Source organism: Etheostoma spectabile, chromosome 15, assembly GCF_008692095.1.
Source record: "Etheostoma spectabile isolate EspeVRDwgs_2016 chromosome 15, UIUC_Espe_1.0, whole genome shotgun sequence".
Taxonomy (NCBI): domain Eukaryota; kingdom Metazoa; phylum Chordata; class Actinopteri; order Perciformes; family Percidae; genus Etheostoma; species Etheostoma spectabile.
The window spans coordinates 5,269,647-5,283,626 of NC_045747.1; the positions used below are offsets into that span (position 1 = coordinate 5,269,647).

Consider the following 13,980-nt stretch of genomic DNA (forward strand, 5'->3'; position numbering starts at 1 on the left):
CGTGGTCTTGTTTTATTGAAGTCAGTCGTGTGTGCGTGTGTGTGTATCTGTGTGTGTGTGTGTGTGTGTGTGTCTGTGTGTCTGTGTCTGTAGTTACAGGATGTGCTGAGGTTAATGAGCCACTGTGTGGCAGCAGTTGCCCTGTTTATTTCGTATGTTGTACTATGAGAAGTGTTTTATCAATTAGACAGACTCATCACATGTTGAGTCTGTTTTTTTAGTCTGTCTTAAGCCATAAAAAGATAAGATTAGCTTTTATTGTCTCCCTCATAAGAAATGTGTTGACTTTTATAGAGATACACTGTTCTAAAAGGATGCTCAACACCCGGGTGATGATGATTTTGTTAATACTGTGGTAGCATTAATGTGTTACTTGAACTTAGTGGACGTTATGGAGAACATTCACAGTTAACTGTACTGGGCTGTACGCCTGCATGCAGCTCGCCTCCTCTCCCACTCACATCTGTGAGTCACACTGCAGACACATTAGGAAGCCTTTCTATCCTTGTGAAGAAAAAAAAAAACACAACTTTCCAGTAAATTAACTAACAGCTACCCTTAAACATGCTGCAGTTATCAGTGCTGATGCTGCGGTAGCTTTAAATTCCAAGGTTGGAGAGTGTTGAGAGATCCTGAAACTGTCTTCTTATCAGGTCTGGAAGCATTCTCAGCTGAAAAGTCTAATCCTCCCTGAGACTTTATTTCTGCAGCTTACCGCCGGGCTCATATTTATACAAGCTTTCACTTTTATCTCTGAGAGGTTCTGGCTTGACTGGCTTCAAAACACTGTGGAGTTTTAAAATTATGCTGATCATTATTGTTAAATTAAACTGTTGATAGGGTTCTCAAAATGCCTAATTTGTGCATAACAGTGATCACAATTACATTTACATTACAACCTATCTGAAGACTGGAATATAAGAAGGCCATAACTATGTCGTAACAGCTTACATATTATTTAATTTCTATTTAGTGTTTGTATAATATCAGGACTGATAGAGAATAAATTAATTATGTATTAGATAATTGATTATCCTAAAGCACACAATGCTAAATGAATACACAATAAATTATTGATTGATTGATTGATTGATTGATATCTTTATTTCGAACATGCAAGAGAAAGTGTATACAAATAAAATAATAATAAAAAGAAATAATAAAACAAAAAAATTGGAGAGAAACATAACAAAGTATCCTTCTTTAACTCTATTACATGTGCGAAAAGGAGTAGGAAGAAGTAAAACTTATGTACTCCTACCCCTTTAATTCTTGCAATACATAGAATGTCAGCATGAAAGTTAAAATGTTAGTTTTGGGGCAAAGTGAAAAGATGCCAAAAATTAGGAATTATTTAGAGCAGTAGGAAAAAAAAATATGTAGGCTACAATGGGACAAAATGCATGTGCACAAGTGTTGCTCACAGAGGGGAAAGAAGGCAACATGTGAGGGGGGGGCCCGGCCTGGAATGCAATTTTAGGAAAACTTAAAGAAAGCAAACTGAAAATTAAAGAATGGTAATTATATCACAGCAGGGTTTGCAGGTTTGTGCATCTGGGGGCAAACAACACTCGTTTTTCTTTTATCCAAACACTATCTAGTCCAAGATCCTAGATCCTATCATCATCTTTATGTTTTTTCCTTGACAGCCTGAGCCTCGGTTTGTGTTTAACCTCTTCCAGTTCTCCCTACTTTGCATGAGGCAGCAGCTGGGCTGTTCCGTGAACGCACCTCCCTCTTCCTGAGTGGCTTTTCTACTTTTGTCGCACACTGAGAGGGAGCTGCTGTGTGAGCCTAATCAGCCTCAATTCAGTCCTCGGGTCAGGACCTCCACTGTCTGATAGCAGGAGCCACAGAGAGGATTTACACAAGTGTGAGGATCAAGTTAGACTTGGACTCGTGTGTAAAAGTGGAACACCAGCACCGTTTCCCACGGAATAATCTCCCCAAGAGGGCGGGGGTTGAGTGTTTTTTTAAGGGGTACGACTCATTCACACACACCCCTCCCCAGCAGCATCCTGGAGCAGGTCTTGTAGTCATTTCCACTTCAAGCAACAGGTTGAGACACAGTTGAGAAGCAGTGTGAAGGCGAGTGAAGCCTACAGCCTACCATGCCGAGCAAAAGCCAGTATCTGCGCCCCCGGTTGTGCACGCTGGAGAAGGGGGAGAACGGCTACGGCTTCCACCTCCACGGGGAGAAAGGCAAGACGGGACAGTTTATCCGGTTAGTGGAGCCCGACAGCCCGGCTGAAACCTCGAGGCTCCGAGCCGGAGACCGGCTGGTGTTCGTTAACGGGGAGGACGTGGAGAACGAGAGCCACCAGCAGGTCGTGTCCCGGATACGAGCCACCGTGGGCCAGCTGGAGCTCGTAGTGGTGGACCCGGACACGGAGCAGCTGCTGAAGAAACACAACATGAAGTGTCTGAAGGAGTATGTCACTGACGGCATCCCGTTACCCTTCGACGAAGATGATGATGATGATGAGGAGGAGGAGGTGGTGGTGGTGGAGGAGGAGGACAGGCAGATGGACGGGACGGTAAACGGGGATGAGCGGCACGTCAAGGGGGATGAGGAGGAGGAGGAGCGGGAGGAGACACCCAGGGAGTCCACGCCTGTCCCGGAGAGTAACGGAGAAATGCACGTGCACGTAGAGAAAAAGCTGAGCATCAACTCTGAGAAGGTGAGTTAATGTTGAATAAGTTTCTGCAGCTCTTATTTTCGGGTCTACTTTTCCTCCAGCTGTACACTAGCCTACACAAAATGCGAATGGCATTGGAGCCACTGAATGCATCACTGAGGGAGTGTTTTCCTAGAGAGAATAGGTGCTCTGTGTCTATAACATGGATAACATGGGCAACTGCACCCACATGCTAACAGGCCGTAGGCAGGGTCAGCTGGCTGGACATTTCCTGTGGGTGAGAGGACAAACAACAACCTGGTTCAGCCTTGGGGTCAAGAAAAACTCAACCATGAACCGCCCTCTGTCAAGTCTGTAAACCTCAAACTGTTGCTCTACTTTCTCCTCTAAGATGATTGGGAGCGTTCTGCAGCCCTCTCAAAGAGCAATCACTTGAAAGCTGTCTTCTGTTATTACAGTGATGCCACAAGGTTAAGCACAAAGTCAACATCAATGAAGGACACAAACCCACTTTCAAAAAAATGGTGTTGTGTGCCCTTCCTCTAGAAAGCCACGATAACAAATATCTGACATTGCTGAACCGGCCACAACAAACAAAAGGAAATGTCTTTTTTTTTTCATCTAAAAAAAAAAAAGAGTCCCAAGAATGAAAATGTTCAACCTTTGATCTTTGTCTGTAAACCATTATGAGTTTATTCTCACTCCGCAGTGGCCACTTGTTGATGTGCCCTTTTTTTTCTCCTGTCACGCCATCTGTCTGTCTGCACATGTGTGTGTGTGTGTGTGTGGCTGTGAACTCAGGACCAGGGTTCATTAAAAAGCACTCGAAGAGAAGAGGGTCCTTCTAGTCTGGAACATCTGTGCCCTTCGCTACATCCTGGATGTTTACCCCCGAGGCTGTGTCTGTTTGTGTCCAGCTCTCCTGTTCGGTACATTGGTGTAGGTGGAAGTGAGTTGGGAAGAAGGGCCACAGTGTGCAGAGAGCCAGCAGCTATCAGAAACAAAGACGTAGAAAAAGACCAAAAATATGCAGCTCAACTCTGTCTCTATGTGATGGCAGATAGTACAACCACTGTTTGATTGAGACAACATCGAATAACAATGAAATTGTTGTGCAACAAGGCCAGATTTAAGCTTTTTTGCAGGATGTAATGCGGGTTGAACCATAGCCAGGATGTTGCTGCTGTTCAGTGTATGTTTTGGATGATCTCTGAAGCTGATGGGAGGTCAAGAAAGGGGTGACACCTAATGGTTAAGTGATGATGATGAGTCAAGTTGGGAGGTCTATTGAAGTGATCTCTATTGTGGGACGAATCTAGATATTGTATTTTGGCGTTTGTAATTTGTGACATACATAGCTTGAATATGGTTCTTTTCCCGATATTGATGGAATGCATTGACATATCTGCTTTCTGTCTGAGAGTTATACGAGAGGATCATTAGCACTTTGCAGTAAATAGAGCCAAGCTAGCTGTTTCTCTCTGTTTCCAGTCTTTGTCCTAAGCTAAGCTGTCCAAAAATATTCAGTACAATATCATAGAAGACAAAGAAAACCAGCAAATATTCACATTTTAGAAGCTTGAACTAGGGATTTTTTGGGATTTGTAAACATAACTAAAATGATTAATCAATCATCAAAATAGTTGTAGATTTAGTTTTGAAGCATTGCTATCGGCTATTTTCTTTGTTTCTGTGGACAAATCTGTGTGCTTGTTTACCATATCCACATGAATAGTTTTTATTTTCTCAGAGACTTTACCATTTTTCATAAGAACGCCCTCAGTGGGTTTAACAACTAAAACTGTCAAGGATCACATGATGCTATAGGCTATTTGTAAACTCCCTCACCTTATACAAACCCAGCTGTTCAAGCTGAATTGGTTTAAGTCATCAACCTGCTAGGGACTGCAGATGAAAATTAGCCTGCATGGCTGAATCTGGCATCTTTACATATTGGACTCTGTGCTCATTTTGATTAACGGGCATTGTCCCTTTCAAAAAAAGAAATCTAAAAACAAAATGTCTAAAATGCCACATTGCCATTACTGAAGCTTTGGCATTATATAAGGGCCAAACACTTCCTTACATCGTTTTTTTTTTTGTTTTTTTTCTTCCTGCAGGACCTCCTGGAGTTATGTTTCTGGGATTTAAGACCCACACTTGTGTACAGCTCTTGGGCACTGATGGGTTATATTGTTTGTCCCAGGAATATACAGCAATTGTTCCCGTGTTTACTCATGATACTCTCCACAGATGGCCTGTGGCAATACAATTTACACTGGCACGCAACCCCCAGGGAACTGGCATCACAACAAACAACAGTACTCCTAATAATCTCAATTCCACCACTTTAATTTCCATTTCAACAAACTCCAAGTGTTTGATTTATGGAGCAAAAATCCATCAAGAGGCATCTCTTTTTTATGTTAAAGACGTACAAAGCCCAACATTTCACAAGCTGCAGAAGTTACTTAGGGACAGAGAAAACAGCACAGTATGTGAGTGTCTAAATTGGACTCGAGGGATGCAGTTTTAGAGTCTGCTGTCTCTATGTTACAGTCAGATGCACCTCAAGGTGTGTTTTTTTTTCCAGTGACTCCACTCTTTCTAGAATTTTCTCCCAACATCCTGTCCGGCATTCCTGTGCCCGAGCCCTGTGGCCTGGCCAATGACACACACGCACACACACACACACACACACAGACGTCCACATTCTGGCTGTCTGGCCTCAGTCTTTGAAACGACACAAAAGAGGATTCGAAGAGCAACGCCTGCCCCGGAAACTGAGAAGCCTCGCTCACGGTTGCCATGGTTATGCTGATGTTGCGTGCGTGTGTGTGTGTGTGTGTGTGTGTGTGTGCAGCGCGTGTGGAGTGTACCGAATGTATGTGTGAAGATGGAAGTAGGCGAAAGTGAGACAGCACAGGAGAGGTGTGAAAAAGTGAACCATCAGTAACGATGGTTAGAACATGGAGTGTGTCCCAGGAAGAAAATATATATAACTCGCTGTTGTCATCATGGAACAAAACACACACGCAAAAAAAAGAAAATACTGTACCATCGGTTCCAAAGGTCGTAGTTTTGTTTACCAGGCAGTAAAAGTTTTACTCAGCAATTGTTGATGGCAGTGAAGTAGCAGCAGATGCTCTCTTTCAGCTCATATTACAAATCTGGATCCATTAGCTCATCCAGAACCAAAACTTAAAAATGATTTCAAGTATTTTTGTGAATGAAGACTTTGGATTTTTTTTCCCTCCGTCACTTACAGTGGAAGCATGTTAGAAGGGGACCTTTTAATGGCCAATATGAACAAGAGGAAGGATTACAGCAAGAGAAACCTGTTTTACTGTACACATGGGCACCTGAACTTTTGTTGTAACAGATTTGAAAAATTGTGAACCTTTCCTTTAAAATTAAGACATGCAATTAGTGATATAACACAGAGAAAAGTGGGAAATTAACATATACAGATATATTTAAATCAACATATTCGAGAGGTTGAAAACCCCTTATGTTTAAAATTCACATTTGTTACGTGACACTGATGAAAAACACATGAGCCTACTAGTTTTGTTAACCAGTTTTTTTTAAACGCGAATCCGTAAATTCTATAAAAATGGGGGTGATTGTTCCGTACAGAAACATTTTTGGCCGTTAAAAAGGTGTTTTTTGTGGTACTGGATTTGCTTTTTTCTTCAGTGATGCACATAGATTCGAGAGAGTTAGAGAGGGTAAGGGTGAGAAGTTTTTTTTTTGGGGAGTTTTCCTGAATGACTGCTGGCTGCTTACATAAGACTGTCCTTACACAGTAATTACAGGAGAGGAAGAGCACTTGTGTGAGATGAAATTGACTGCAGCAAGATGAGATCTGGTACTAAGTGTTTCTAAGTGTGTGAACGTGTGTAATATCACTGTGTATGTTTCTACTGTAGGTAGAAAGAGGACACTCACACTTTGTAGAGGCCTGAAATGAAACAAGAAGGCGACTTTGTGTCGGTTGTCACTTCCCTCCTCTAATCTGAGCCTGTAATCTGCACATTCATATAAAACCTGCTCATTAAAGAGCTTGAATCCTCCCACTTCTTTCATCACACATACTTAGCTTTTTACACTGGCTTTACATAGAAGCGTCCTTTAACTGCAGGGGATTGGGTGTTTTCTCTAAACAAATCACCCTGAAGCTGCTTTGTGGGAAGATTCCGTTTATATTTGTATGGTGCAGTCTATCAACAGTGGTCCTTCTAACTGGCTTTCATCGGCTGTGTGTGTGTGTGTGTGTGTGTGTGTGTGTGTGTGTCACCTTTAGCAAACCCAATATTAACCAAGGTTAGGAGGACATTCCTATATTATATCCCACAGTGGCAGATCTTCACTGACCATTAGCAGGAATTATAATTTATGGGAAGGAAGGGTAACATCCACGTGACATTCCTATCTGTGTACTGTCATATTTTCTTCAGTGGGACAGACTTACTTGAGTTTTCAGAGTTTACCGTCCACATTTATGTGATGTAATGCCTTCAGGAATAGCCTGTGGATATCATTTTCTCTGGATAGAATAAATGTCAGCTTTCGATGATCGATTAGAGGCCGAAAAAGCCACACCTATAGTAGCTATTTGAGCCAGGATGGTCCGGGGGTGTGTTTCTGGCCGCCTGCCGCTGTCTATGGGACTCTTGGCCTCTGCACAGACCCCAGGACGCTTGTGCTGGTTTCCTGTCATTGTTGGTGGTGGAAGATTCCACCCCCCCATCCTCTTCTCACTCCCCTGGCCTGCACTTTCAGCAGCTCGTAGCAGGACAGTAAAACAACAGCTCAAAGGTTAGAGGCATCGCTGTGTGTCGGAGCAAAAGTAGCAACTAAATGCCTGCGATGAACAGGACATATGATGACTAAAATAAACACAGGTTGAATAGTCGTTCTAGCAACAAACACTGAATCATGAAAGTAAACAGCGTCTCCAGCTGTGTTTGTTGGTTTGCTTGTCATTAAAGCCACTGTGACAAAGCCAGGTATTGTTCAGGCTCTGTTTGGGTAAAAGAGTACGTGTCATTGTGTTTGTCTGTTCAGATATACTTCATAATTCAATCTAAGGGGTCACTTGATGTTCTGTTCGTACAGTATGTTTGGGCATGTGTTGCATTTGTGTTTGTATTTTCACGTTTGTGTGTGTGTGTGTGTGTGTGTGTGTGTGTGTGTGTGTGTGTGTTTGGGTGTCACCCTTCCTTTCCCTGCTCTTTGTTGATCGTCGAGCTGTGCGTTTCAAGGGAAATGAAGGGTGTAAGGGGCTTCATTGTGTTTCAACTCTAAGATTTGTGTATTTTATGAGTAACATGTTTCCCTGCACCAATTTGTGTATGAGAAAGTATGAAAGTAGAGATGATAGAAAAGGAAAAAAATATTGCAAATCAATCCCCAGGACTGCATTATAATCCCAATGGCAACATTAGATAATCATACCTGTATGCATCAAGGTTTTTATTTTAATTTTATTATTTTATTCAGTCAAAGATAGAACCATGTTATTTTATCCTAAAAAACTCATCCCCTAATGAGTGGTACTAACTTAATCAAAAATCACCAAAACACTTCATTGATAATGTTTATTTTTTTAAGATAAATACATTCAAAAACTGTGTCCCACAGCCATTAAGATCAGGAAACAACAGCATTTAATTTACGTAGAAATAACCCAAACCAAAATTTCTCATCTTTTCTGTTCCAGATTCATCCAAACCACATGCAGCGGTCAGACTCTCTGTATTTAGTTGGCCTCTATCTGTCGAGTTTGTTTTTCAGTAACCACTCCCGACATGTATGTGTATTATGGGTGGGAATCTCAAAGCAACTCATGACACAATACTATCACAAAATGTCGCCCAAGATAACAAGACAGTATCACCAGTGTTTTTGCAAGACAGTCACGCACAAGTCATTACAACACCTGTTTAACAAAGAGGTGAGGAAAACATAGAAAACCATGAAAGCATACTTATGATACCAAAATGCATAGAGTATTGGCTTTTTTGTATTTCATGGCCATCGTCAGTGGAGCGATGACAGGAAATAAAGGGAGAGAGAATAGAGTGGGGAGGACATGCAACAATGGTCGGCAACTAGAATTCAACCAGAGACATCAAGATTTTATGGTCAGCATTTTAAACCTTTTATAGGCCACCAGGGCCACCCAGTATTAGTGTCATACTGTTTCATAATGTCTGTCTTCTGTCTTCATAATGTCTGTTACGGTTGTGCCAGACAACGTTTTAAGCAAAAAAAGGAGTTCTACATCACAAGTGGACATTATATTGCTCTTTTGATTAGGGTCGGAACAAGTAACCAATGACATGTTGTCTTTTTGCAAATCACAGCACTCTTAGTGAAACGTTTTAGTGACGTCCCTCCAGACAAGAGCACCTACCGTCCTGTCCCTGCAGCCGAGACCACTGTGGCCTAGGTCAGGGGTGGAACCTGAACCCTGTGTGTGTGTGTGTGTGTGTGTGTGTGTGTGTGTGTGTGTGTGTGTGTGTGTGTGTGTGTGTGTGTGTGTGTGTGTGTGTGTGTGTGTGTGTGTGTGTGTGTGTGTGTGTGTGTGTGATACTGGACTGAGACTCCACAATGCCACATTCCAGTTCCCACTCCATTCTGCTGAAGGTTCACCACCCCGGCCGGACAATGAGCCGGAGGGCCGCGCCCTGCCGGGGGGGTGGAGGAGGGGGAAATGACTGGCTGCTCGCCCTGAAATAGACTCACCCCCTGCCGTCCACTTCCCTTCGCATCGCACAAGACACAAATGTCATACAACCAAGACAGAGAAAATGAATGTACATTTTTGGCGTGCATATTTATATACCTGAATGGTGCAAACTAAGAAAATGTAGAAAAATATATCCCAAATAGTTTTTGGAGTTTTTTGCAAATTTTAATACTTCCAAAACTAAAGACATTTCTATGAGCCATAGCTGTTATTTGAGTTTAGTGCCAATTAGTTGATGTTAGCATGCTAAGACTAAAAGTGGTGAACTTGCTAAACAAACATGTAAATACACCTGCTTAGCATCAGCATGTTAGCATACTGACATTAGCATTTAGCTCAAAGCACCGTTGTGCCTAAGTTCACCCTTACAGAGCCGCTGACAATACTGTAGAGACTTGGTCTTGTTCTTATTTCAATCGGATAATACAGACAACAAACTTGGCCGGCCATTATGTTGAGATATTTCCTGTCCAGTTAAGAAAGACAAGCCTTTTGCAATTCCTTGTTTTACATTTTTTATGCATTGTAAAAAAATAACAAAAGGCATTTTCCAGTCACCCAAGGAGAATTCGTCACACAAGAAATTAGATTAGCTAGACATGTTACCAATAACAGTAGCCTTAATAATGCAGCACAACAACAGGGCACGTTGTGATTAAAGGGCGTGACTTTTTCTTGCATGCTAACCCTCAATCTTTTGTCCTTGCATAACCGAGTGGCCCCCGATGCCGCGCCATCGGAGTGTAAACGTGTGTGAGTGTTTATCTGATGAGCAGGTTGCACCTTGTATGGCAGCCTCGGCCACAGTGTATGAATGTGTGTGAATTGCGAATGGTCCCTGTTCTATGTGAAAGTGCTCTGAGTTGTTAAGGCTAGAAAAGCGCTATATAAGTCCATTTACAAATACATTTACATTTACATTTGCCTTCATTATTTCTCTCCACCTATGTACTCAACAGCTGGATACAAAAAGTGACAGGTGGGATTGTGAAGAAACGTTTAGGGAAATGTAGAAAACGTTGCATCTATGATTAGACATATTGCTTGTCCCTAAGTGAAAAGCTTACACAGCACTGGTTATGTAGTAAACCACTTGATTTTTAACGTTTGCTCGTATGCCACAGGGAAAAATGCAATGCAGAGTGTGACTACATCCTGTTTTCACTTCTGCTTGAATGTAACGAGGCTCTAACTTGTCCCAAATATCGCAACATCTATATTTTCTGTCTTGCCTTTCCCTCTTTTTCAAACTGCAGTGCCCTGTGTGTGTGTGTGTGTGTGTGTGTGTGTGTGTGTGTGTGTGTGTGTGTGTTGGGTGTGTGTGAAAGGTGGGAGAGAAACTTGTGTTAGAGGTTGTTGAGCTGATGCTGATTTCGTGTCTGCAAGGGTGGAGGGTCGGGGACAGGAAGACTGGCCCAAGGAGATAACACTTGTTGATTGTGATTGGATAAAACTGACTTCAGGGTGGACAAACTAAAGATAGAGACCCTTGAGGAATAGCAGACCCTACCAGCTCTATTCTTGAAAGATCTTTAAAGCGATGGCAAGGCCTCTCTGCTAAATAGGACCACTCCACTTGGTCTTACCAGATCCTGTACCCCCGCTGTGGTGACATTACTTTTCTATTTTCAGGCCTTCCCCCTAAAGAGGCTATTGTAATGGGAACCCTCAGCAGAACCTTTCTTTGGTGTCTTTTGTAGAACCAGTTTGTCCCATCCTCAAATGGTAGGGGGGACAGTAGGGTGCTTTGTTCCCCCCTCTGCCTGCCTCGCAGCTGGCTCAATGGTCCAGCTTGAAATCCAACACCCCCGTCCTGCCTGAGAGAGTGGTGCGCTCCATACACTCAAGAGCACAACACTTGTGCCGTGGTAGTTAAAAAGGAACAAGGTTACATTAAGCATTTATTGAGTCTGTTAATCTCTGTCAAAAACTACACATGACAATCACAAGGACCGGGCCGGCCAATGATTTGCCATGTCACTGAGTAACCACAGTGCCTGGCACTATGTCACTTTAGTGGTTACTCTTTACGCTGATCAAACAGGCCAAAGAAGTCACGGGGGGAGCTGCCCTCTGTTATTAGAGCAACGCGAGTGATGAAGTAAGCAGAAGGAGGAAGAGTGATACATTAGGAGAGGCCGCTTTGGAAGACATGTCTGCATGCACAGAGCAGCTGAGTGTGACAGGTTTTCAGTTGATGATTTGCAGCATTTGTGAGTTTATCGGACTTAAGCCGGTTAAGATGTATCAGTGAGGTGTTTACATAATTACAGGAAATGTTGGCATGTGTTCTTTTTTTTTCTTTTTCTTTTCCTGGATATGTGAAACATAAGGAATAGTTGAGTCGGGACCCAGAGCTGTGCAGGAGGCCTACATTAATAGATGGCCTGCATGTGTTCTACTGTAGTTACACATTAGTCTGCTGGCAAAGCATGGGGAACATATGAAGAATATGAAGTAACTGGCAAGTTGAGTGGTAGAGCTGCAGCCTCACACACTCACAGACTGCTCCCTCCATGCCAGAGACTGAGTCGCTCGCAGCCACAGCGCTCCTCTGTTGAACAGAATCAGCAGAAAAGCCTGACAGATGCAAATATCCGGTGGCTGAGTCAGAGGGTGATAAACATGATGGATGGATATTATGGCGGCAGTTGGCTGTCTTTTATTTCTCACTAAGAGGTTTTAGAAGATGCAAATCAATCAACCAATCTGGCTTGTGAGATACTCACCTGTAGGCTCCTCGAAGGCAGAATTGGCACCTGTGCTTTGTTTTTTTTACAGAAATACGCATCTAAATGCTGACAGATACTTTTTTTAAGACGCTAGCGGCATGGCTCTGTGGATGGCAGTGCATGTCTCTTGGTCAAGCCACCACTTTGGTCCAGATTGAAAAATCTCAACAATTATTGGATGGATTGCTATGAAGTTTTGTACAAATATTCATGCTTCACAGTGGATAAATCCTGCTGAATTTGGTTGATCCTCTGACTTTAACGATAGCACCAACATGAGGTGGTGCAAGATCGTGCGAGCATGAATTAGAAAAATTAGCAATAGCTAGTAATCTTAACCCTTGTTACTTGACGCATTTGTCTTTCATTTTAAATATTCACCCGCATTCCAGGGAGCAAAGATTTTCCTAAAATCATATTGTACTGGATTTGACAAAAAACAAGAAGAGCCCCCCATACATGCTGCACAGAGGAGTTGCAGCTGCGTCAAAGAGGCATGTAAGTTGAACTTTGCCTCTGTATCTTATCTATTGATAATCAAGGCTTCCTGAGGAAAACCAGAACCAAGTCTAAAACAGGGTTACGTTAACTTCTGGGTGGGGAACTTTCAACTCTCAAAAACACAATGATAAACTGTGTGCTGTAGCATGCAGTGAGATTTGTGAGACAGCTTCAGTGAGACTCGGGACTGCGTTTTCAGAATAACACTGGCCCTGGTTTTGTTTTGGAGTAATTGGTATTCAAAGCAATTGCTTACTTGTGTTTGCTAAATACCTGAAGTCTGTGCAAGGGGGATAGAAACTACACTAGGTGTCTGAAACTTTATCTTAAAGAAATAAGAGGCTTAACAGAAGTAGACAGAGTGAATACAATGGGTACAATAGAGAGAGAAGTGTCTCTGTGAGAACAAATACGATCCAGTTCTACTTTCTACACAAGAGGAATAGGTTTCACTTTTATTTGGACTGTCCAGTGTTACATAACTTTGTACGCAACATATTATCAACTCAGTTGTAAAACTCAGCTGATGGTCAGTTTAAGTTGAAGAGAAACTTTTTTCAGGGTTTGTCCACATTTTGGAAAAGACGATGAGTTCCTCTCGGCCCAGGAAAGCAGCGTTTTGAGATCTATCACGCTTTCTCAGTGACACAAGTTTTCCTTTTGAGAAGGGAAGTGTTGAACAGGAACTGTTGACACATCTTCCTTCAATATGCTTCCCTCTGCGCTGGCTCAACTTCCCAACATGAGAGAGAAATTAAAAGACTGAAAACACCCAAACATGTGAAAAAAAACACTGATGCATACACACACATACACATACGCCATGATGGGAAAGGAGGCTTTCATTAAATAGCATGTAGAGGATGAAATGAGAGCAGGGAATAAAATAACTGTATTTGGCATCTAATAAAAGAAGCCAGGCATCAACAAGCCACTCTAAGGAATGCTGGCTAGCATGACCGTGAGGAAAATCTGATACGTGTTAGCTGTTTTCCCTGTAAACAGTCAGAAATATTGATAATTGCAAATGAAGTTGGTGGTATTTGAGCGCGCCAAATAAGATTTCATGCCACAGTTAGTGTGACTCATATTAGGGCTGAACAATATTGTGTTTCGGCATCGACATCTTGAAGTGCGATAGTCACGTCGCAGGACGTTGCGATGTTGACGCTAAAACTTGTTTGCTGCTTGATAAGAAATTAAACTTTCACCATTCTCCTTTTACATGATTATTACCAGCCGACCCTTCCCTTGTAAGAGAGGGATAATAAGACAGGGTTTATTGTAATGGGAAGTGAGGCTCTCCGTGTGTAGTAAAGTACCGTGGGCAGCAGCTGCCGCTGACACAGTG

The 13,980-nt window shown here is 42.4% G+C and overlaps 1 protein-coding gene across 1 annotated transcript in view; it reads left to right on the top strand.

The window, feature by feature from the left end:
* Window positions 1-1,754: 1,754 nt before the first annotated feature.
* The window catches only part of nherf1b (NHERF family PDZ scaffold protein 1b), a 26,997-nt gene continuing 14,771 nt past the window's right edge, over window positions 1,755-13,980 (top strand). The window contains exon 1 of the mRNA XM_032538718.1: window positions 1,755-2,681. Within this exon, the coding sequence (XP_032394609.1) occupies window positions 2,112-2,681 (570 nt within the window). The 5' untranslated portion in view covers window positions 1,755-2,111. The remainder of the gene's footprint in view (window positions 2,682-13,980) is intronic.